This window comes from Neopelma chrysocephalum, unplaced genomic scaffold (genome assembly GCF_003984885.1).
Source record: "Neopelma chrysocephalum unplaced genomic scaffold, ASM398488v2 Primary Assembly neopelma1_97, whole genome shotgun sequence".
NCBI classification, from domain to species: Eukaryota; Metazoa; Chordata; class Aves; order Passeriformes; family Pipridae; genus Neopelma; species Neopelma chrysocephalum.
The window spans coordinates 3,243,939-3,268,425 of record NW_020897760.1 but is presented as its reverse complement, the minus strand read 5'-3'; the positions used below and the strand labels follow the sequence as shown (position 1 = coordinate 3,268,425).

The 24,487-nt window shown below is 45.9% G+C and overlaps 2 protein-coding genes and 1 long non-coding RNA gene across 4 annotated transcripts; 1 reads left to right on the top strand and 2 right to left on the bottom strand.

Moving 5' to 3' along the window:
* Nucleotides 1–11,342: 11,342 nt before the first annotated feature.
* Nucleotides 11,343–15,534, bottom strand: TYW3 (tRNA-yW synthesizing protein 3 homolog). 2 transcript variants are annotated; one of them, XM_027694206.1, is made up of 6 exons: nt 15,361–15,534; nt 14,994–15,074; nt 13,867–13,965; nt 13,007–13,078; nt 12,615–12,748; nt 11,343–12,435 (listed from the first exon to the last, which is right to left on the bottom strand). In XM_027694206.1, the coding sequence occupies exons 1-6, from the start codon at nt 15,517–15,519 to the stop codon at nt 12,231–12,233; spliced, it is 750 nt and encodes a 249-aa protein (XP_027550007.1). In that variant the 5' UTR covers nt 15,520–15,534; the 3' UTR covers nt 11,343–12,230. The 2 variants fall into 2 exon arrangements, with proteins under 2 accessions (XP_027550007.1, XP_027550006.1); XM_027694205.1 differs by lacking the exon at nt 15,361–15,534 and having other exon boundaries at nt 14,994–15,352.
* Nucleotides 15,535–15,560: 26 nt separating this feature from the next.
* CRYZ (crystallin zeta) lies at nt 15,561–21,918 on the top strand. Its single transcript, XM_027694207.1, has 9 exons — nt 15,561–15,652; nt 16,240–16,364; nt 16,707–16,859; nt 18,072–18,235; nt 18,889–18,940; nt 20,168–20,317; nt 20,695–20,796; nt 20,940–21,035; nt 21,297–21,918. Exons 2-9 carry the CDS (start codon nt 16,254–16,256, stop codon nt 21,456–21,458), a joined length of 990 nt encoding a protein of 329 aa, XP_027550008.1. The 5' UTR covers nt 15,561–15,652; nt 16,240–16,253; the 3' UTR covers nt 21,459–21,918.
* A 1,393-nt stretch (nt 21,919–23,311) lies between these two features.
* LOC113972793 lies at nt 23,312–24,480 on the bottom strand. Its single transcript, XR_003536006.1, has 3 exons — nt 24,447–24,480; nt 23,920–24,081; nt 23,312–23,490 (listed from the first exon to the last, which is right to left on the bottom strand). It is a non-coding gene; the product is annotated as an uncharacterized LOC113972793 (long non-coding RNA).
* Nucleotides 24,481–24,487: the final 7 nt, after the last annotated feature.

Sequence of the window (24,487 nt, the reverse complement as noted above, 5' to 3'; positions counted from 1 at the left end):
ACTTAGCATTATTTCCTTTACTTATATGTATAAACCTAAGAAAATCTGAGTTGCTGGGGAATAGTTCTGCTGAAGTCACTGGCTTTATATTTTATGGAACTGATGGCAAGAGAGCAGTTGGGGCTACAGGCACTGGTCAGAGTGGCACCGGGACTTTTGCAGAGCCGTTGCAGAGGAGCTTGGAAAGCTGAGCTGCCCCTTGGCACTGTGCCCATCTCACACTGTACCCCATTCCCTGTGGCAGGGGCAGCCTGGGCCACTGTTACAGTGATGTTGCTGCACCTCAGCCCCATGCAAAGTGCACCCCCACAGCCAGTGCATGAGGAGAAAAGCCTAAAGCCCAACTGCATCATGTTTGAAATGATGGAGTTACCTTTTCCCTTTGCAAATTCTTCTATTTATTCTGTGTTCTACAACAGAAGAAATATAGAAGTCTCCTTTTAATTAAGCTCTTTATCCTTTGAAGTTATTTTGGATTTTTTTTCCATGTTGGTGATGTAATTTATGTAAATAATCATCTATCTATGAAAGGAGTGTGTCTGTCAAAAGCTAAAATAAAAAACATCCGTCATTTTGAAGTGATTAACATTCTCCAGATGTTTAAATCATCAGATTTCAGGAGTTTCCCTTTGTTGTGATAATGATATAGTATCCAGAACAAGAATGTTTACTTTTTTGTAGAGGTCAAACACAGATTTTTCACAATCCTATTAAAGCATGCAGTTTATTGTAATTGTATGTGTAGATGAAAGCATATGCAATTATTATTATTTCCCTTAATTGTAAACTGCTGCTGGTAATTTTACTGTAAAGCTGAAACAAAAGGAGCATAGTTGAAAGGACCACCACTGCCCACTTATGTAATCAATTTATAGATGTCAAGTTTGTACCAAGATGGTTATCCCTTTCCCTCAAAGCACCGGTGACAGGCTACCACCCTGCAGCACACCCCCTTGCTCTGGGGCTGCCGGGGCTACAGAAGATGTAGCTGATAATGTTAAGTGACAGCTCTGAACGACTGCAGTCCAGCGTGCTCAGCTTCAGGCTGCAGGGAAGAAGGAGACACACATTCCTCCCTGCTGCTGGACCTGTGGCTGACCAAGAAAACTTTACCTGTCCTCCACCAGCCAGCTTGCTGTGGTGACTGGAACCACAGCACCTTGATGGAAGGAAAAGGAGCGGTGTAGTCGCAGAAAAGGGGTACATGTGAAAAATGGATCATTTCCTTTCTCTTCCGTAGTCCTTGCAGAGCAACACCCTTCAATTCATAAAACTGGACAATGCACAAGATGTGTGGATCCAGCAAGTCACCCCATTGGCAAACTGCTCAGAGCTGACAAAATACACCCAGAGAGAGTTTGAGGGGGCTCATGGGTGACGGCAACTGGCCAACCATTTTCAGTGTTTGTTTTTAACAAAACTTCTCCTGAAATATGAATTTAGAAAAAAATTCTCTAGAAAAGTACTAGATAGTTGTACCAGCCAAATAACCACTGTTTCTGCCCCAAGATTTCATTTGAGCTGAGATGTTACCTAAGGATTAGTAACATTAGAGATGTAACAGTTTTTCAATTGATGGAAGGTTCTTGTCAGATGAATGCATACACCCTGTGGGAATGTGCCAAAGGCAGGGGTGGGCTGGGGCTGTGACCATCACTGTTCTCTGTCCCCAGTTCCCCCTCAGGGCTGGTTTTGACACCTGTGCCCCCTGTGGCTCCAAATGAATGTTCTTAGAAAGAGCCACAACCTGCTGGAGCAATTTCTTCCCTGTCCCACCCAGAACTCATTCCTCTAAAGCTGCCCTTGGATGGAGTCAACAAGGGGAAATTCCAGCAGTGTGCCAGGCTCCAGTGCATGCTGGGAGGAATGTGCCTCTTCCCAAATGTTGCCTCATCCCCTTGCTGGCCTTTCCACCATGGGAAAAAGGCAGGTAAGTGAAAACTGTGTTTTGTGGAAGAAGAGAATTTCACTCTACTTCTCTCCAGGGACCCTTACAATACCACACATGATTAAGTCTCTAAAATGTTAGTCTATTTTTTTTTTTCTGGCTCCTTGGATCTCATCTTGCCTCAGGAAATATGAATGAGAAAGCTCACTGCAGTAAAGCTATGTAAGTCTAAGCCATCCTGAAGTAAGTTTTCTGTGGCAAGCAACCTTTACAGCATCATATATGGACTTACTTAGGATGACCAAAATAACTAATTAAGAACTTTAAGATTTATGTGCAAATAAACCAGCCAATTCCACCAGAGACTTGCTGGATCTGAGCCAGACCAGCTGAGGAGCTGGGATGCATGGGGAGAGAGAAAAGACACATGTGGGTGAAGCTCTGAGTGCTGATCCCATAGTGGCTGGGGAGGCAAAGGGGCATGGCAGGTACGTGGGCACAGGGCACGGGACATGGGAGTGGGACACGATACGGGAGGGTAGGGGGCTGGTGCAGATGGAAGGGTTGTTGCTGGCTACATGTCAATATTTTGATTGCTCTTGTGAGACTTTTGTCTTGTACTTTTCCTTACCTTGCTTGTACTTTTCCTTACCTCAGGCAGGAGAGATGGGCAAGGACAATTCTTCGGGGTCACATTTTGCATAATTTTGCATCTTTTTCTCTTCTGCAGTTCCATTGGCCTGATAGTAATAGATGCATTAGCACAACTTACAAAGCTGGTAATAAGTGGTCAGAGCTCATTGCAGGTTTCCTGAGCCCTCACCCATAGAGGTGATGAGCTGCGTGGGGTCTGGTTCTCCATTTCTAGAGCTTCTGTGGCGCTCAGCTGCTGCACCAGCTTTGTGGGAACAAATACCTCACTGGTAAGTGTGGACATGAGGATAGGGTCAAATGCCTCACTCCATCCTCCCTAGAAACCAGTGCACCTCAGAATAGATGTAATTAATCATGCAAATGCTCCCATTACAGATGAGGCGAGCTGCTCGGGTGGGCAAGTGCAATGAGGCACATTTGTGTAAGTGTAGAAGGAAAGTAGTGGATGGGTTTGGTTTCTCAGCCCTGGGATCAATGGGAATAAAATGGTTCTCAGCTGAAAAGTGATGTTAGTAATATCCAGCATAAGTGATGAATTAAAGTCAAAGGCTCTCTTCTGTCTTTGTCCCACCTCAGCATTGCACAACAGCCTTGTGCAGTTCCTTTGGACTCTTTGTGCTTGTTAAAGAGGTAAATACAGTGCAGCACAGCTTTATGAGTTTGTGCTTTGGGTTTAAGACTGGTTTCTTAATTGCTTGTGATGTCCTGGCAGAAATGTGCCTTTTATCATCACCCCGGGTGCCTTTTGCAGAGCTAGTTTTCCCATTTGTTCCTGAGGGCACGTAGCACTGTGTCCTGCCTTCAGAGGACAGTGCATGTAGGTGCTCTGCAAGAACATACCACAAATACAGGTTTAAGAAAGCAAATAATATCTGCAAATAATATGCATTTTGGCTTTGCTGTGCATTCTCTCTGAGCCTGCCTAAAGTGGGGTTTTCCTGGTTAATGCTGAAACAGATTCTTCCCTTTTCTGAAGTAATTTCTCTTTGAGAGTCTTCCATTCCCTCATTCATACTGGCTTGCTAATTGGCCTGGGAGATGAGCTGGTGGTACTGCTGATGTTCTCCTTGATGTACTAGACCCTCCAAACTGATGCTTCGAAAAACAAATGGCTGCAGAACGGGTGAGTTACAGACCTGCACTAAATACCTGTTCTGCTGCATTTGCAGTCTCCAGCACCAGGAAATATTAGTTCTGTTATTTTTACACCTCCTGTTTTTGCACACAGTGGGCAGCACTACTATTCTAATGCAGCATCACATCACATCACCTTACATCACGTTATATGGCATTACATGGTATTACATCACTTTACCTGGCATTACATGACACAACCTGGTCCCTGCACTCCCAGGGCCTGTCACACCATTGCAGTTGGGGATTTGGTGCATTTCCACTCACCATGGTTTTAGGGATGTTCCAGTGGCCCATGGAGATGTGTTCTATTGGATTAGCTGACATAGAGTTCCTGCCTGCAGATGGACTATGAGGCAAAACTCAGCTATTTCAGATCAGAAGTGATTAAAGAAATGAGATTGATGTCTGTGGCTTCCTGCAGATGTGCTGATGTGCTCCTGACCCTGAGGTGCTGGCAGGGTCTGTGGTGGGACTGGAGCAGGGTGGCCTGCTGTAGCTCTGTTGCCTTTTCTGCACCAACCTCACTGGCCGCTCCTGGGTGTGGGCTGGGGGCCAGGGTGAGCCCCATGGTCTGCCAGGCACCAGGCTCTCAGCTGTGCCTCTAGAGCCAGTTTGGGAGGAGCTCTGAAGTAGAATATGCCAGCTAAACAGATGAGTTCTGGAAAGAAATGATATAAATACAAGTTCTTGGCTCGAATCTGGTTTTCAGGCAAACAAAACTCTAAACTCCAGTGCCCAGAAACCCATTAGTGCTTCTGGCTGACTTCAGCCCTTTGAACAAGTCACTTCATCCCTGTTTCTCAAGTAACTACGGATCTGATATGTGTGTGGAGCCAGATGACAACCTGCCACCCTCAGCTGCCTTCTTTCAACTTCATACTTGGAACTAAACTTCGCACAATATTTTCACAGACATTCATCCCCCCCACTCTGAAAGAAAAAAAAAAAGCAAAAGGAGAAAAAAAAAAGGAAAGAAAAAGCATGAGGAAGGAAAGGCGTGGGAGGAGAAAAGACAAACATAAAATGCAGTTCACTTAAAAATATCTCTGGTTGATGGAGGCTAAAAGGTGGCAGCTGTGCCAAAGTAGTGGACCCTAAATCGCTGAGCAAAAAAGAGCAGGGAAAGCTCTGATTGCTCCCAGTACTGTGGTGAATGTGTGCTCTCAGCCGCAAATCAAGCAAGCTTAAAAAAAAAAAGAGAAAAAAAAAAGACTCAATCAAGGCAATAATGGCCTCCACTTCACAATCAGACAAGTGCTTCTACTTCAGAAATCCTACCATTTAAGGCTGATTGCTAACCCTGGCCTCATTTCTAATCTAAAGGGCGAGTAATAATTTGGAAAAGGAATTATAACAACTTCCCAACCATTTGGTAAATCGTCATTATTTTAAAGGGGTGTTGGAAGGCTGTTGCTGTTTGTCAGGTATTTTTTTCCTGCTGCTGCTCTCCCACTTTCACCTCCCCTTTTCTCCCTGATCTTGTACTGGAAGGGAAGTGATATATGGTGAAAATATGTAAGAAAGAAAAGTCCAGAGGGGTCCTCTAACTGCGGGGCTATGGTGTGTAGAAGATTACATGAACCACAGAGAGATGAAATGGCTCTTCCCTTTGCTACTGTAGAGTGCCCAGAGCTTCGTGCTGGGATCAGCAGCTGTGCTGAGCAGGGATGCCGTTCCCAGCCCCGGGGCTTCTGCCCCTGAAGTGGGAAACCTTCTGCTTTAGGAACTTCCCAAAGGAAAGGGCAAGGAGTAACCATGCAGGTGGATGGGTGATGTGGGATGCTGGTGCAGTGAAGGGCTGCTGCCCACCCAGCCCCGCAATGGAGCCACTATGGCCCTTGGCCTCTCCTCGTCAGGGGCCACCCAGCCAATGGAATGAACTGGTGTTCTGCTGTCCAAATCCTGCCTGGACTGCCTGGGGTAGGCAGAGAAACATTAACCATTTAACCCATAGGTTATCCTGATAGGAAGTGCCAAGCGTATTAGTCTGGAACCCAGGTAGCTGATCTGTGTTTATTGTACTTGGTTTCCTGGTTCAAGCAGGGAGAACTGCATCTATAAATATTTCAGTATTTATGTGAATATTTATTCCAACATCTTCTATAAGTTTGTTGTGATTTTGACACACACATCACAGTCAATCTTAGAGGTCTTTCCAACCAAAATGATTCTATGATTCTAGGATTTTCTACTGAGAAAACTGAAACAAGAGGACTCAGACAATGTGCCTTCCAACTGTGACTTGAGAGGGCCACAGCTGCCCTGGGCAGAACCCGGGGCTTTGTCTGGTGCTGATGTTCTCAATGACAGAGCGTTTAAAAACAGATGCAACATGACACAGAGCAAAAGAGCCGGGGGGGACCTGTGCCGGGGGGAACCTGTGCACAGCTTCACCTGGGTTATCTAATCCTGTGGAAATCTTGATGGTGTTTTGATAATAGCAGATATTAGTGATCAAAATACCTCTTATTTCAGTGATTCAAGGACAAAATGGGATGCCATTGTCTCCCTGGATGAATGTGAGGTGTTTTTTGAAAGGGACGATCACTGTGTTTGGAGGATGACAAAATTTCCTTCTCTGCCTCCGGAGGTAATGGCAGCACCGGCTGTAATGCAGCACTGTGTCCCTTACTCCTGCTTTGTGCTGTGAAGGGATCTGTGCCACAGTTATTTACATCTGTATTTTAAATATGATTTGAAAAGAGACTGATTCAAAAATTTTCAATGACCCAGTGAAATCTGAACTACTTATTGCAAGAAAAGAAGTATAATGCTTCAATCAAAATAGCAACTTGGAATGTGTTTTATTAAACAGAGTTCATTTAATATTACCCCAGAGTGCTGTGGATGTGAAAACACATTCTTGAATTTGAACTTTCATATTTAGGTAATAGGAACAAGGAAAAAATGGTAATTTCTAATATTGCACATTTTGGGCCAAATTCTGATCCCATATAGAACTATCCATGGCATTCCTGCATGTTTTCCAAAAGCAGTGTGTCCCTGGGTCCTGTCTGTCACTACGAGGTAAAAATGTTACAGGATAAACAAGTAGACCCTGCACAGAGCTCTGTATAAAATCCTGCTGGATTTTACTTTCCCGTCACTGTCTCTGCAGAATTTCTGAGGTGAGTGTTTGCAGTGAGAGAAAACAAAACCAGGCTCAGGCTCCGTGCAATCGAAGAAAATTCTGAAATAATTTGCATCGAGAGATGCAAAATAATGGAAAAAAGTGGATTATATGCATAAATTCTGGGAGCATTTCACTTCTAAATATTCCTTGATTTTTGACAGCAATGTTATTCAAAAATATTTAAATGAGCAGATTATAAAAGAGCAGTGCTGCCCGTGTAACATCGATGTAGAATCGATCGGGGACGGGCAGCTGGGAAGCGATGGGGCCATTTATATCTCCATTAGAGGAGAATTGCTGGTCATCCCAAGGAAAACGGGTTTTTGCTTGCCAGCAGTTCGATATTTCGAGTTGGCTCCTGCTGCCAACCCTAGCGTGAGTGCGGAGAGCCGCAAGTGCTGATCTCTCGCACGGACCCTGGGGTGAGCTCACCGGCCCCGAGCGCAGCGGGGCGGGGAGCGGGACCGGCGGCCGCGGGGGCTCCGCCGCTCGCTCGGTTCCATCACTCGGTGTCCCCGCTGGCCCCGTCCCCCGCTCCGGCTCCCGCCGCTGCCCGACACCCACCAGGGGGTGAAGCTCCGGAGGTACCGGCGGGCCGGGGCAGGCACGGAGAGCTGTAGTCCCCATGCGGTGTTAAAATACGGTAAAACGGAATTTGTTAGGTGCTTATTTAGAAAAACGAAAAATCCTACTCTGTTACACACGGAGCGAACTCCGGTGCCTGTATTAATTGTCGCCCGCCGTCAGCGCGGGTTGTGCCGTCACCTTCCAGCCCTGTTCGAATCCCCGAGGTAGAGCGGGGTTGTCACCTGCGCACGGAGGGGATGTACCGAGCAGCGCTGCGCCCGCCGCCCGGTGCGGCTGCGGGAGAGCCCGGCGGTGCCGCCGGGACGGAGCGGGTATCTGCTCCTGCGCCGGGGCTGAGCATGCAACCACCGGGCTCTGAGCTGTCAAAATTCCTTTGCAAAAAAACCAATTACAGTAACTATAAAACTTGGTTTTGAGAAAAAAATATTTCTCTTTTCACGGGATCCTACAGAAAATGAAAACAAAATAAGATTTTTTCCTTCCAGTATAAAATTGACCGAAATAGTGTATCTGCTCAGGTACCATAAATACACTGCATCCAGAAAGCAAAATAAAAGCTTTCGTGTAATTTGGGTGGTGTTCTCTGATTTAAAAAAAGAGCTGAGGATTCTCTGACCTTGACACCAGGTAGCTGCCTGCTGCCACACCACAGCTGGCATGTTTGATAGCAATTCTTACAGGCTTTACTTTCTCTTGATATGAAGAAATTAAGTGGGCAGCTCGGGAAATTTAGGCATGTGATTATATAATTTTTTTCAAGGCTCAAATTTTTTTTCAAAGGCTCTTTCACAAAACCCCCAGCATGCTGCACCGGGGCAATTTCAACTATGGGTAGAACAGAATTAAAATATTTCCCCTAATATCGCATTACGTAAAATTGAATTGACAGGGTGTTGCAAAGTACTTGTGTATTTTCAGTAACCAAAAGTACCAAAGAGCTGCTAAGCCTCCAGTGCACAGTACCTTTAATATAATAAAGTAATTTTAAAAACTTGAGACTGAATTTCATACAATTGTATGTTGTTGTTAAGTATGTGAACTCGGGCAAATTCAGATCAAGCCCTGGCAGGAGTGGAGCATAAGAACTGAGAAGCTGCCCTGTCCACAGAGGTTTAACCCCACATGAAAACACCAATTTCAGTGCAATCTGTAGCTGTTACTGTTATCCTCTTGTAAACTGATTTAAGTACTTGAGTTTCAGAGGAAGAAGCTATTTCAAGCGAATACTTGTGCATATGACATCTGTGATTTGCATGTACAGAATTATCCTGGTGAATCAGTCAAGTGACTTTGTGCCCAAGTGCCTGGATGCACTGGGGAGCACAACGGGCGTGGAACCTGCGGAACAACCAGCTGGGAACACTGTGGCTCTGATTTGAGTGGTTTCCTGGTGTGGATGCAAAATGCTATGGATGAGAAAAGACTAGCAGTTGCTGGAGTGAATGAACCCATCTGCCTCCCCTGAAACAACTGAGTGCACAGGGAATGAAATTGTAATTTTAAAAAATTTAACACAGCGAGAGCAAATATGAAAATTGAGATGAAAATACCTTTTAGGTTAATTAAGTGGCTAAGCACACTTACAAATGGTAAAGATTTGCCAGTTTTAGGAGTCTTGTTGCTTATCAGTGGATTTTCCTTTGGCCATGACCCCCAGAGTTGCCTTTTCAGTGGTGCTGCCTCCCACTGCCTGTGGCTGCTCTGCCCGCTGGCTGCCTGCACTCTGCAGCTGCAGATGGCATTTACAGCCCAACAGAATTGCTTAGAGCAGCTGGAAATGAAACACAACTTGACAAAATTAACCTCAAAAAGAACAGGTGTAACTTGGGTGAGCCTGGGGTAAGGTGTGGTGATCCCCAGTGTACGGGCAGGGAAGGGCAGTGGTGCACAGAGGAGGTGGTGCTGGGGCTATGCTCCTTCCTGGAGTGGCTGCAGGGTGTTGAAACCACCTCAGCATTGCCCTCTGCAACCTTGGATGCAGTGTAAAAAAATCAGACAATCCTTGTAAAAACCGTTCTACATTTTAAGCAGTGAAGTAACAAAATTCCCTGATCTTTCCCTGAGAATCATGAGATTGTTTATTTTTCTTATTGTGGGGTCTTGTTTTGGATTTTTTGTATGAGGTCGCCAACTGCCTTCAACCATTGGAGATAATGGGAGTAAAGTAACAAGATGTCAACAGTTAGGGTAACATTTCTAGGTTAAGACTGCCAAAAAAATCTTCATGAATTTTGTATCATTTTTCAGAGGAATGTGGGATTGTATCACATGTCAGTTTCTGACAAACTGTATTTCTAAGAATGTAAATCCTGTGCAAGGGTTTGGGATGTTATTGTAGTGTTGGGAAGAAAAAGGTAAAAAGAAGCTTCCCAAAAAATTTACTTGCACTGAATACCCTTTCCTGCCAATACACAACCCTACTCTGCCCTCAAAGGCACACCAAGGTCCTGGTTTACACACACTATTAGTATCTGTGATCCGTCTCCCACCTTGCACAGGTGACTGTACACATTGCGAATTAACCTGCTCTGGATTCAGGAACAGGCCTCCTCTATCCCAGGAATGTGGGTTCTGTGGGCTGGGCTTGAAGTCTGATATGGTTTCTTTGCATCTCTTTTTCAGTGCTGAATTTTCCCTTCCTGTGTGTGATGAGACCTGACAGCTTGGCAATGTCTGTGGGCACTGCTTGTGGTTGGTGCTGGTGCTGCCAGTCCCTTGAGCCACGTCCAACAGACCAGAGCCAGACCTTTAGGAAATGTCACATGCAGAGGAGGGTTCAGACTGTTCTGAACAAACTCCTTAAAATCCACAAGCAACAACCACCTCCTCTCTGCACAGGAGCTGCCCCCCGGGTAGTGAGGAGGGACCTGCCAGAATGGTGGGATCCCCACCAGCGGCGACGGGGACAGGGACAGCCTGTGGCTTCACAGCGCTTGGCTGGAGCAGCAGACTGGGAAGGCCCCTCTGCACGGAGGCAGATGTTACTGAAACCCTGGGGTTTTAATTCAGCCCACAGAGGCAGCTGAGCCTCATAACGGAGAGAGGAAGGTCTGTAAACATGGTGGCTGCAAAGGTCTGACACAAGCCCCTGCCCCAACACTGCTCCAGCAACACCTGTGGCAGAAGCCATGTCCCCACACCTGAGGAGCTGCTGTCCCTTGCCCTGCTGTGGGACCCTTGGCTGCTCTCACCACCTGGCTGCTGCCCCACAAGCTAAGGGACTTGGGCTTTGCTCACCCACCTCTTGGCCAGCAGCTCTGCAATGTTAGAAATGACCCCCCCGTGTTCAGTCAGAATGGAACCATGGTTAGTTCTCCCAAATGAGCATGAGGTCTGAGACCAGTGCACACAGTGATGCTTTGGAAGGTTTCTGTCGAATTTCCACCTCACGTATTGGCCATCTCACAAGCCAATGGTCTTCGGTCTTCAGTATTTGTCCCCAGCATCTCTCCTTCCCTGAAGAAGAAACCAGCAGCACACGTGTTCTGTGACATGCTGTTCGTGCTGGCAAGCGCCTTAACTGGACATGGCAGCAAACTTACAAGGACAGAAGGGCACTGGCCTCTCCTCTTCCCATGCCCCAGCCACATGCTGAGGTGTTTCAAGCACCCAGAAGGAAAACATCTGAGCTTGAAGTCAGCAAGACAAACACACAACACAAGATGCTCCAATTCCTTTCTTCTGGCGCGCCTGTGACTGGAAACAGCCCAACGGGTCTTTCAGAATCTACTCAGTGCCCCAATTACTCTTCCCTGAGGCTGCCATGGAGTATGTTCAATTTTTACAGTGGAATTAAAATGCCCCCAAAGACAGAGGCTCATGTAATGGAAACAGTGACGTCCCTCTCTGCACGGCCTGGGAGTTCCGGCACAAATAAACCACCTCCTTCAGTCAGGGTCTGGCTCTGCAGTGTAAGCTATCACTCAGTCACAAGACAGCTTGGAAGGTTTACAAATTCAGTATTTTTCTGAAAAATACATGAGCATGGAGTGCCTTTGCCAATGGCACAACAAGGAATGCACACAGTGCTGCACTGTTTGTATATAACAGTTCCTGCAGTCAGTGGTTCTCAGCCCAGCCCAGCCCTTGGGGTGACTTTGGCCGGGTGCTGGCTGCAGAGTGCAGGGGCTCTGTGAGGGGAAGGGGTCATCAGCACACAGAGCTGGCTAAAGGGGCAAGGAAAAATGGTACTGAGTGGCCAGTGGTCATGGGAATTGGAGCACACACAGTGGGGCTGGAGCCCGAGACACAGCAAAGAGCAGGAAAACAGCAGCTGCTAGTGCAGTGGCCAGGAGGCCAGGAGGGATCTGGATGCACCCAGCTGAGGCTGGTACAGAGCAGTACCCAGCTCGTGTTTTTCTGTCCTAACCTCTGCCCCAGCTATGCTCTGCAGGTGATTAACAGCTGGTCCTGTGCTGCTGGGAAGGGCCAGCCATGCTGGTGCATGCTGCTCTGCAGGTCCTGCAGGGAGTAACAACCTTTGGGGAAAACAACCCAGTTTTTAGAGTTTCTCTGCTCTGCAAAAACAAAGTTGGAAGTGAAATGCTCCCACAGAGAACGTGGCCAAAGGCTGCAGCAAACCTATTATTTCAGGGATAACTGGCAGACGGAGTAAAAGTTTGTTAATTCAACAGTACAGTTAAAAAAACCCCAACACATTCTAAGGCTTTGTTCTCTGTGTCCGGTAGCATTACACCTGCTCACCATTCTGTTAATTACCTTTTTTCTGGTCAATGTCCATGGGAGTGTTACTACTGAGAGCACAATAGTATATAAACCTCTTACAAAGAGCATACAGTCAGTTTGCCATTTGCTTTCGAATGCCTTAGTCTATATCATGATTTCGGCAAACAGATCCAGACTGCTTTCAGTATCATCCTGGGGCTCCAGCTCTCCGCTGGGACCGGCCTGTTCCCGAATGGTCCGTCTCTTTCTCCTGTGTACATACACAGAGCGGCTCTTCTCCGGCCCCTCGGGAGCCAAAATGTCTGTAGGGACAGCAGCCTCCAGAGCCAACTCCAAGCCCTTGTGGAATCTAGAAAGAAAAAATTTTGTATTTACTATTTTGTAGGTTTGCTACAAAACTCCTCTGAGGAACTAATGCTTTTGGAATGTAATCAAGACGTGCAAGGAGAAGAAAGTGGTTTTAGCTGATGCTGAAGAAAAATTCAATGTCATGAATGTTACATCATTACATGGTATAATCTTACAAACCTCTCAATCCTCCTTATGTTTTCTTCCATTTTCTGATTGGCTACATGTACCAGAAATTCAATATATTCTCCAGAGACCATCAGTCTCCCCTTGTGGGTCAATGGAACTTCTAAGCAGTGAGTGCTCCGGACAGCCTGAAAAAGCGCACAGGACTTATCTGGAACAAAGTTTTTTTACTTTATGAAGGTTATTTAAATAATATAGGGAGTTCATTGCAGGAAAAAACCTGCTTATCCATACAATTGGTTAGTTTGCTCTCACCTAAAGCAGAAAGCTACTTCTTTGCTACAGCATGCCCTGTGACAGCACAAGTCAGATCTCGGCTCGTAAAAAGCCAAGGTTAATGTAATGATAAGACTTTGTTACATTCCTGACAGTAGCACACTCCTTACCATCATAATTTTTCCTCCTCTGCCAACCGTAATACCGGAGTTCCTGAATCCAGAATCAACAGCCACTGAATGCTGCAGAACAAATAAGTGCTTAAACAAGTCTTGTACACTTTCAAAGCAAAAAATAATTATGAATGGGTTGCAATGCAACTTGCAATCTCGGTTTTGCAAAAAACTTACTCAAAACCATCTCCACAGACTGATAAAAATAGTTAAATTAAAATGTCTTTGAGATCAAGCCCACAAACTGTGGGTGGTTTTCAGAGACCCATGGTGCATCCTGACTGTCTGAATCCATCAATGCAGATGGGACACAATGTCTCTCTGAGCACTGAGCTGCTTTATCCCAATGAGCTGGAAGCACACACAGTCGTGCCACATGTCTATAGCTGTGAGAGCAGCAGCACTGTACACTGAGCTCATCAGCTCTCCTGTGCTAATGAGGGAATGAGCCTGGCACGGCACACACTGCTCTTCGGTCATGCTGGAGAAGCAGAACACAAAGGTGCCACTCAATTCATTGCAAATGGAGACAAATGGCCTGGATGGTAGCAAAGTAATGCCTAAAATCCACCCCTTTCAGCCAGTGAGAGAATCCCAGGCTCCCTGGGAAATGTTTTATGGGCAGCCCACTTCAGCTCAAAGGTGAGTCATTTTGCTTTCTACGCACAGCAAAATCTCCACAAAGTTTAAAGCTCTGTTTTCCTCATCAGCTTACTTTACTATCCCAGTTGTTAAACACACAGCACATCTGGGACTATTCCTAAGTGTTACAGCTTAACCAGGAGCCAATCCTTTTACTTTTACAGACAGGAATGTAACAGAGCAACAATGTCATATTGTGCTTGACGTGGTTTTACCAGCAGCTGTGCATCCTGCAGCTCCCGGCACAGCACGTGAAGAACAAATGGTTCAAACTTGAACACAACATCCCCAGTGGACTTCTCTAGTGCTGTCATCTGGAAAATACACCAAAACATTTATATTAACACTGCAAGTGTGTACTTTTATTGCCGAAAAAAGAAAAAGGCCAAAAAGAAAAAGCTAGTCTGTGTATGAAACAAGCATGAAAAATGCAGCAAATGAGTCCCAAGCAATCAGGTTTGATCAGCTGCTTTTAAGTTTTCATTGCTCACAATACACAGAAACTCCATGGATTTCCCTGATTCTGTTTGCTAAACTGATCAGGCTTGATAGAAATTCATGGCAAAACAGATGTTAAAAACTGTGCTTCATCCTTCATGTTTTTTCTTCGTACATCCAAACATCGACACCATCAGTCCAGCAAGGGACAATAACTATTCTGCTGCAATCAGGTGACTGAGCAGGGATTTTTTTTTAACTGTTCTTTAGAATCAAAGACATTTAGTTGCTGAAGTACATTCCTCAACTTGAGAAAACTTTCTGGGTTTCAGCAGATTAAATCCATGGCCTAACATACTCAACCACACTTTAATCCTTTCTCAAATACCAGTGTGTAGCCTAATATATGAGAGTTATAAAGACAAATTCAGAGGTTGAAATTAGAGGCATAAACCCACAAGACTAGGAAAAAAGAAGTAACTTTATAATTAAAAAACTGAAGATATCCCCTTCAGATCCCTTGGTTCTGTCAGAAGACAGAGATACTAGTGGCAGATTTTCCTGGACCTGTGAGAGTGCAGACAGCTCTCTGACATCCTGCACAGTTCACCAAGACAGTTTATTGGCTTTTCTGTGCTGTCTTCATGCAGAGAAACCTTGAGGGCTGGGAATATTTTCTTCTATTCAGAAATGTCACTTTGAGACAGAAAAGCTTGAGCTCAAAAGCATTCTCTTCAAAACAGGTCTTAAGAATTTATTAAGCAACATTCCTAAAGAAGATTTAATTTTAAAAGAGTGGCAATTCATCTCAGCATTAAGAATAAAAACCCTTTCACGTGTTTTCCATGACACCATGAGCACTGCAATGAATAAAAACAAAAGCTGTATCCTACTCTGCTCTTACCACATCGCCTTTGGCACACGGGTCATGTGTTACCAGGAGCCACGTGCAGTTCTTCTTCTGGATCCCGCCGCCGTCCGTGTCCTGATGGACAGAAACCAGGGAATGGGCTCTGCGGGTCGGTGATGTTTGATCCGGCCCTTCCGAGCCAGGAGCGTCGCTTTGCCCGCAGAGCCCATTCACAGGAACGCTGCTCGGGCCGGCTCCGCCCGGGCACCGGCCGGGTTTGTGTGTCCCGGCCACTGATACCCAGCTGAGCATGGACAAGGAAGCACTGGCAACAGCGGGACCCGATCTCGAGGCATGCCGGCCCCGCCCCGTCATCCCGGCCCGCCACCCCGGTACCCATGCCGGTATCCCGGTATCCCACCGCCAGCAGGACCCTCCCGTCGCACGAGCTGGTGGTGCAGAACTGCTCGTGCGCGTTCAGGAGCCGCGCGAGCTCCGCGGCGCGCGCGTCCAGCGCGCGCTTCCGGCTGGGGTCGGGCCGCGCGAGCCACTGCGCCTTCCGCCGCGCGAACGCCGCCATCGCGCGGGGACGGCGGCCCGCGGGGGACAAACCTCTGCGCGCGGTCGAGTGCCGGGGCGGGGCGTGGGATGGCCCCGCCCCCCGCCCTCCGCCCGGGCCCACGCTTCAGCGCTGGGGCGGCGGCGCTCCGCAGGTAGGCGGGGGGCGTGGAGCTTCCTGGTGCTCCCCGGGGGGACGGGACGAGGCGGCGGCGGCCCCGCGCTGCCCGTGTCGAGTTCCGCAGCCGCGGCGGCCACGCCCAGGCCTCTAGCGGCGACGGCCGTGGGGCGGCTTAAAGGGGCGGGGCCTGACCGCGAGAGGCCTCGGGGGGCGGGGCCTGGAGGCGAGAGGCGCGTCAGGGGCGGGGCCCGACGGAGGGGGCGTGTCGGGGGCGGGCCCGGAGCGGGAGGGGGCGGGGGCGCGATGCTGCCCGGGACGGGCTGGGGCCAGCGGTCCCTGTTCCACGGCTGTGCCCCGCTGGGTACGGCCCTGTGCTGTGCTTCCCGTCCGCCCCATGCCCGGCTCCCGGAAGCTGCTCTGAGCGGGAGACCCTGGGCACCTCGGGGCCCCCCCACTCCTTCCCCTCCCTCTGGATCGGTTCATTATCACGAGGCCGAGCCGCCCTTCGGCTCCGCGGGCTGTGCCGTGTCCCGGGCGGTGTCCGCAGGGCACGTCCTGGGGGCTCAGGCTCTCCCTGACCTGATCACGAACCAGGGATATTACTGTCGTGTTTTTCCCCAGATCCTCTGGTCGCCATGGCAGCCACCAGCAGAGTGATGAGAGCGATCAGAGTGTTTGAATTTGGTGGCCCTGAAGTACTTAAACTCCAGTCGGATGTGTTAGTTCCTGTTCCAAAAGAAAACCAGGTATATGTGAGCTCTGTGAAGGGAAATAAATAGCAGTAATGAATGGTAACAGGTGCCCACAGGACAGAATGAGGGATGCAACCCAGAACTCTTCATCTGGAGTACATGGGGTTTGATTAGTGTATTCATACTCCCTGAGACATCATGCTTGACAAACGTGGTCTCTTTACTGTTCTGTGGGCTACATATTCCACATCAAGGGTTTCTTGAAAGTAGCTCCAGTTTGACACTGGGTTGTCGCAGAGGCTGTTTGAGAATTCAGTTAAAATACCATGATGCTGTGCTGTGAATTAAATGGCTAAATTTTTTTACTTACTGTTTAAGAAGCATCTTTTCTTGTAGGTGTTAATTAAAGTCCATGCCTGTGGGGTAAATCCTGTTGAGACATATATTCGTTCTGGGACTTATGCCAGGAAACCGACTTTGCCCTACACCCCAGGCTCAGATGTATCTGGGGTGATCGAGGGTGTTGGGGAACACGTGACTGCATTCAAGGTATTTACGCATTGAGCTTTAATTCTGTATTGTTTATTGTATCCTCTTCGGGTGATTGCTGTGCTACTGTGCCTGGTTCTTTTGCTTATAATCGTGTAATCTCTTCAAAGGGGGAATCCCCTTCACGGGCTGGTAAAAGCACGCAGTGGGATCCCACTGACAAGCCAGTCTGCAGGTGGGACTGTGAGGAATGCTGTGACCACTGGGAGCTCGAAGGTCTCGGAAGAGGCACCTGCTGTCTGTCTCCTTAAAGGAGTGACATCAGGTGTACAAAAGTTGGGTTTCTGTGTTGCAGAAGTAGTTGAGATTGGATGCTTCCTGCTGGGGATAATAATTTCATGCAGAACTGAAAAATTTTCTGTAAAGCTTTTTGGGAAATGGAAATTGCTTACTTGTAAAGCCCCATTAAGTATTTGTTGTTAAAACTTCAAATACTGCATTGCTCCAGTGTAGTAATTTTACTTGGGTTTCTGTGGGGGAAAGTCTTGTGACAGTAGAAGGCAAATATCAGTTTGCTAAAAGATATCTATGACATATGTATAGTTTCCAAATCTATTCTCCCGTTCAAGTCACTAGATGGTTGTTCCCAACCAAACATAATCGTAGTTAGAATTGTGCTGGAATTTCCTGATTTGGGATGTATGTAACAATTTTGGGAAACCTGGGTGATTTGGTTATCTAGAGAGAAGAATCATCTTTATTCATATTTTCTTATCAGCAGTTTGCTGTATCTGCTATGTGTGTTTTTTGCTTCCTATGGCAGTTGTGATGCTCCTGGCTTGAATGAGAGAGAAGTGTCTTTGGATATATTAAGAATATATGTTTTTCCACATTAAAATTAAATAATTTAGAAATATTTCATTTGTGGTCATAAAGGCTTTTGAGGTTTTGCATTTGAAATCTGTGGATGGAATTCCTGAGTGTTCAAGTTCATTAAGGTTCATATTAATGAGACAGTAGGTTTGTGTGTTACACTGCAGAGCAGGTTATAATTATGACACTTAAAATTAAGTATATGGAATTATATGGTTTGTGTTGCATTAATGGTATGTATCAGCATTTATAAAAATTTCTATGACAAATATAACTGGTTGTTTTTAATAGGGGAGCTGTTAGCAATAGCCTAAACCTCTGTGAATTGGTTCATAATGTTTGTTAAGGAAAAAGGAAGGGAAATGATTGATTTTTCTATATTCTCTCCCTCTGTTCTAGAAAGGGGACAGGGTTTTCACCCTTGAAACGATCTCTGGAGGATATGCAGAGTATGCAGTTGCTGCAGCCAACAGAGTCTTTCCTTTGCCAGACAAGCTGGACTTTAGGCAGGGAGCAGCACTCGGAGTCCCCTACTTCACTGCCTACCGGGCCCTCTTCCAGAAGTAAGGCACCAAATCCAAGTTTGTGCACTTTAATTTTTGATATTTAAAATACCAAAATTCATATTTTCATTGTCCTGTAAAATGGGGAGATTGATGAGTGGGAAATGTTTAAGACACTTGAATTTGTTACGCTGATGGAATTGTCAGATAATTGTGACCTAGAAGCCTATGACTGTCTTTTCCTGTTAAGTGTTTCTTCTTGAGAGAATAGACCTGGAAAGGCTTCATGTAATAAAACATGTGGCTGCTTTTCAGTACTCACTGGTATTTTAGCCAGGGAAGAAAAGCAGGATTAGTTCTAACTTCCTAATTAAGCAGCCAGGTGCTGTGGAGCAGAACCACCACTTTCCTGGGACAGAGGAAGGTCCCAAGCTGAGGCTCAGTACCAGGCTGTCACTGGCTGCTGGCTGCATGTTGCTTCACGTCATCAATCACAGGGTTTATTTTGCCTCCTTGTTCTCCCTAAAAGGCTTATGATACCTGTTTAGCCATAATTGGAGCATAGTTTGGAACATAAATTGGAACATAAATTGGAAATGCTGTGTGAACAATGAGGTTTGATGAGTGTCTGCATTGGTCAGAATCTGCACCCTGATACTCAGTCAGTGTGTACTGCAATCACAACACCAATATGTCCTGTGTTCTTCACCCAGAGGCTGTGCCAAAGCTGGGGAAAGTGTGCTGGTGCATGGTGCCAGTGGCGGGGTAAGTGTTCCAAGGAGGCAGGTGATAGGGAATGTTGCTCTCTGTCCTTGCATCTGCTTGGGGTATGAGTTATGGTCACACTTAGATCAATAAAGGGGTTAGCAAATTAGGTTTTTATTTCAGACACTCTGGGACACATTGCTTAGAGCAAACTCCGTTATTCACAGTAATTGTGAAACTGCACAAGTGCTGGTGTGAGGTCCTCAGTCAGAGGGTCACACACTGAACAGGTGGAAGTTGATGTGGAAGCTTTGTAGTAGGTCTAACTCAGGCAAAACTGATAGCAGAAAGCTGTAATTTTCCAATATGTACAAGTTGTTCTGAGTCCTCTGAGAAGGAATCAGCGGTGCAGGGCAACTGTGCATTTCTGGGATGTTTCTACCCGTGAGCTGACAGCCAACTGAACAGGGAGAGGCACTGGAATGGATAAAGCTGTGACTGAATACTATGTGAAATTGCACTTCTAATTTTCTTTGGTTTTACATGACAGGCTAATTTTAGATCTCTCTCACATAACATTCTAGTTTAATTTATCTCCCACACTCTGCCCTTTCTTGCTTGGTTTCTGCTGATGCACCAAACAGCTGCTATGAATGGGCAAAGTTTCAAAGTTTCTTTAATTATTTGTTAGACAACAAAAAGATGAATTCAGATCTTATTCTGAGATACTAGAATGGCATTCAGCATCATTGCCTCTTTTTATTTTCATGAACTAAATGTGGTGCTTCTGTTCTTACTGGAGTGCAAAGCTGGTAGAAGACACTGAGAATTTGCTTTAGAAAGAGATAATTTAATTTGTTTGTGAAAGGTGCAGAAGTGGTTTTAATAAAATTTATGCCTGCAGATTTTCTTTGCAATGTATAACGCTGGTATCAATAGCAGGTGATTCTGTGAAGAGAAGAATTTCCCTGGCTTTGTATCAAAAATGTATGGCCCAGCTTTGACAGACAGACAACATTCTACATTGATTTATATCAAATGCTGATAACTATTAAAAAAGATCAAAACTTTACCATGCTTCTGTAAATCTTTGTTCTTCTTAAAAGACTATTTTTCTGTCTTTAAGATCCAAATTACTTATTATGGCTAAAACACATATTACCAAACCAACTTTTTAAATGGGGAAGTTCCAATTTGCTGGTAGAATAATTAAAATTTAAAATGCTAAGTGGGTAAAATAGTTTTCTTTTTTCTTTTTTTCTCTTTTTTTTTTTTTTCTCTCCTCAGGTGGGACTAGCAGCATGTCAGATTGCCAGAGCTTGTGGTTTGAAGGTTTTGGGTACAGCAGGAACTGAGGAGGGCATGAATGTGATCCTGAGAAACGGCGCTCACCAAGCCTTTAATCACAGAAACCCTAATTACATTGAGAGAATTAAGGTAGGCATGATGTCAAGGCTAGAGGATGCAAGTACTAACAAACAAGCAGTTGTTTGCTGAAGTTTTTAAAGGCAATTTATGTAGGAGCAATAGTGTACTGCCTTTTTAATTTCTACACAAGATAAAACTTACTCAGGCTGGAAAAGCAGAACTTTTCTCACAGGCAGAGAGAACTAACATTCAGCAAATTCCAGTGTGGGAGCACACCATAAGTCAGCACAGCAAAATGTGCTACAATTCAGCTCATTAGCTGTCAGCTATAGTACAGAGGCTGTATTGAAAATTTAAACAATAGCCTGTAAAATGGATGTTTCCTGTAGTGTATGAAATAAACAGTGGTACCTGAGCACTAAAATAACATCCTGTGTCTTGTACAGGAGTGCACAGGGCCGGGGGGAGTGGATATCATCATAGAAATGCTCTCCAATGTCAACCTGGATGCTGACTTGCAGCTGCTGGCCCATGCAGGGAGGGTGATGGTGAGTGTGTCCCTGCCCAGAGGATGATGGTGAGTGTTTGTGTCCCTGAGCAGGGAGGTGATGGTGGGTGTTGGAGTCACTGCCTCAGTCTGTGCATTCTGCATCACAATTGTGCAGCTCTCATTTTGGACTTGCTTGAGCAGGTTGTGGGCTGCAGAGGACGCATTGAGATAAACCCAAGAGACACTATGAGCAAGGAGTCAAGCATAATTGGAGTGAGTCTGTTTCTTGCAACTGAGGTGAGAAACATCTCTGTTTTAAAGTATGCTTTGTTGACTTGTTCCAGCACTCCTCTATTTCAAGTTAAAATCCTTTGTAGGGATGAAAGCATAATTTCACTTTAACAAACTTGTTTGTTCATTTCTTTATGTTTTGATTCAATCTCAGAACATAGTAAAATATTTTTGGGTTGTGGAATTTGGTTTAACACTTGAATAAATTGTCAATGCAATTCTAAAATGCAAAGACCTTGTTGTAAATGCTGTGTTTGTTACATGCAGGAGGAGAGGCATGAATGTGCCACGGCACTCCTTGATGGCATAGAAGCTGGCTGGCTGAAACCCATTGTGGGCTCGGAATATCCCCTGGAGAAAGTAGCCAAGGCTCATGAAGACATTATTTGTAGCAGTGGTGCCCGAGGGAAGATGGTGCTCCTTCTATAAAGGAGAACCTTTTTCCATTTATTTTGTAGCTGCTTTAACTGTACCTTTGGTTACATGGTTCACTGAATGTATGTTATAAGCATACTTTTGATCAGGGTTGACAGTAGAAAATGCTCACTTACATGAATTAATTAACAAGCTGCTTCTTTTTGTAATGTGCAGAGTTTCATTTACTGTAAAGTAATTTTGGTAGCTTTTTTGACTGATGTGTAAATAATAAATTTTCCCTGCTGGTGTGGCATGGTGCTGCAAGGGAAGGCAGAGTTTGGTATCATGTTCTGTGTGAAAGCAGAGTTAGGCCACTCTAGGCAGTGCAGAATGAAGCTGCTTTTTACAGATACACAAAACTAAATAACTTGCTGTGTGTGTTAATTAGAACTGTAAATTCTTTTAGCCACAAAATCAGTCTTAAATTTTGTCACACAATTTACTTGAAATAAAGGCTTTTACTGACAAAATAGTTCATTTTCCAGCTCAAAAGATGGGTAGAATCTCTCAATCATGAACTGTTTGGAGCAGAGGTACTTTCACTTGGCTGTGCCTGCCTCAGGGTCTGAGGTGACAGTGTCCTGGCTCATCCACAGGGACTGTCACTCTGGAGATCCATCTTGGTATTCCTCTCTGGAACTGATGATAGTTATTCCTGGATGGTAAATGGCTGGTCGTGAGGATTTCAGTTCTTGCTGTGACCTTTATTAATATCTTCTGGGTCCCTGGCTGCATGGAGAGCAGGGCTGCATGGCTCTTGTGGCATGGAGACTTCCTGTGAAATTCCTGAGCCCCATTCTCTGGAGTGGGCAGACTGTGCAGTTACACTGAGTCATTTCATTGTCTCTTGTTCTTACAAACCTTAAATCCATTGCCTGGGTGCAGTAGGATCCTTCCTCCCTCCAGGCTGCCCCAGGGGAACAGAGTTAGTTTCCTTGTTTGTTGCACTTCCCCACAGGAGTAGGGAGCTGCTTTGTGAAGGTTTAAGAGTGATTCACCTGGTGTAAGTGATGTGAGTAGGTAGTTTCTCAGCTGCTTATCCAGGTGAAAGGTGCTGACTGTTCCTGTCCCTGTTCACTGGGGCAGAATGCAGCCTGAGCAGTGATGGTGTGTTGGGATCCTGCTTGATAATGTTGTTAGAGAAAGTAAAACATCTTTTAATATCGAAGTACTAAATAGAGGTTAAAAATAATGGTTAATAATTGATCATGGAGATGATGTGCATGTAAAAGTATACATTTTCCTTATACTCTGTATGTGTTTGTTTAAATATTATTTTTGATTCAGCTTTTTAATTTAGTCAGGGGGTATTACATGAATGGGAGGTGATGGTTTGCAGTGTCTCCTTTCTTGCTTAGTGCTGCTTCTGTGGCTGATGTTTAGAAGTGAAATTCAGAACAGTTCTCGGGTCTGTCCTCATTGCTGCTGTCTCCAAGGGCTGTTTGTCACAGGGTTTGTCACCAGAAGGTGTCAGAGCAGTTCTGTGTTATCACATTGCAGCTGTTCTTTGCCAGGTGATCTGGCAGAATGGCACAGCTGGACTGAGACTGACTTGTGGATGAATGTCATGTAACATTTATTCTTCTGTCCATTTGTGATGTATTGTACCAATAGAAGGGGTTGTTTTAATTTTGGGAAAAGTAGTGTGAACAGAACTAATGATGTAGGACTGAGGTGTGTGATCTGTGCAAGCCACCCATCTAGAGAATGTCAGCCTGGAGAGTGCTTGGTTTGGCTCTCTTTTTGGGACATGCTGCCCCTTGGCAATGCAGAAAAGGATGGAGGAAGAGGATGGGGATCTCAGACAATTGAATTGGGCAGAATAATTCGGTCAGGTTGTTGGGTAGCTTCTCCTATTTGATTGGATGGATTTTGGAGGCAGTGGTTCCCAGTGGCAGGCTGCTTGGTGCTGCTGTTGGTGGTTGGAAAGGTTGTACAGACTCTTGTGTTTGTGCTGGCCTTGGCATCTGTAGGAGAGGTTTGGGGTTCAAAGCAAGGAGTTGCGTACGATGCCAGAGTCTGGAAGCTGCTGTTCTACGTGTTTCTGGAACAGAAAAGAGTGGAATTGTTCTGAAAAGCAGCTGCTCTTGGTTAATCTCAATGTGCCCAAAATAAATGCTGCCTACACTTTCTAGTCATTAAAAATGCCATCCCCTCTCCCTTGTAATTTTCCCTTGTATCTGTTCCTGACTTCTTCCTGTGCTGCAGGATGATACAATAAATTAATGAGACTTCAATTACAGGGCTGGAAAGATAAAATATGAAGAGAATATTGATGTTCTTAATAGTTGCTCCCTTTACAGAAGGCAGATCAATATTGAGTGTGGGTGGATCATGCCACAGAAAGCCTGAGGGCAGTGAAGTCCTTTAACATTTTGGAGCAGGTGCATCATAGGGGAAGGTTGTCCCTGCTCTTCCTCATCACGGGGATCTCCACTCAGATCAGTTGCTCTGTGGCCCCTGGAAACATCACCTGTGAGTTTGTGCTTCAGCTGGGACTCAGCCCCCTTGCCAGCCTGGGTCCAGGGCTGTGAGTCTGTGTCAGAGCCTGTCCCCAGTGGTGTCCTGTGTCCCCGAGGCAGTGACAGAGTGGCACATCGGCCACATCTGGAGTGCTGTGTCCAGCTCTGGGCTCCTCAGGACAAGAAAGATGACAGTTATTGGAGAGGGTCCAGTGGAGGCCACAAAGATGATGAGGGGTCTGGAGCATCTCTGATGAGGAGAGACTGCTGGAGCTGGGCCTGGGAAGGCTGAGAAGGGATTTCATCAGTCCCTACGAATACATCCAAGGTGGGTGTGAAGAGGAGGTGCCAGACTCTTTTCAGCAACAGGATGTGGAGGAGCAATGGCCATAAACCAAAACACAAGAAGTTCCACCTCAACATGAGGAAAAACTTCTTTCCATGGAGGTGGCAGAGCCTCGAACAGCTGCTCAGGGTGGGTGTGGAGTCTCCCTCTCTAGAGACATTCCAAACACCCCTGGACATGTTCCTGTGTTACCTGCTCCAGGTGACCCTTCCTGGGTAGGGGGGTTAAACTGG

What these genes read in the sequence shown, in the direction of transcription:
- TYW3 (XM_027694205.1), bottom strand. Translation starts at nt 15,314, where the DNA reads ATGACGGGGCGGGGCCGGCATGCCTCGAGATCGGGTCCCGCTGTTGCC. An exon ending in CGTGTGCCAAAGGCGATGTG is followed by an intron (nt 13,966 to 14,993) that starts GTAAGAGCAGAG and finishes TGTATTTTCCAG; the next exon opens with ATGACAGCACTAGAGAAGTC. An exon ending in TGCAGGATGCACAGCTGCTG is followed by an intron (nt 13,079 to 13,866) that starts GTAAAACCACGT and finishes TTTGTTCTGCAG; the next exon opens with CATTCAGTGGCTGTTGATTC.
- CRYZ (XM_027694207.1), top strand. Translation starts at nt 16,254, where the DNA reads ATGGCAGCCACCAGCAGAGTGATGAGAGCGATCAGAGTGTTTGAATTT. An exon ending in TACCGGGCCCTCTTCCAGAA is followed by an intron (nt 18,236 to 18,888) that starts GTAAGGCACCAA and finishes TTCTTCACCCAG; the next exon opens with AGGCTGTGCCAAAGCTGGGG. An exon ending in TGCATGGTGCCAGTGGCGGG is followed by an intron (nt 18,941 to 20,167) that starts GTAAGTGTTCCA and finishes TTCTCTCCTCAG; the next exon opens with GTGGGACTAGCAGCATGTCA.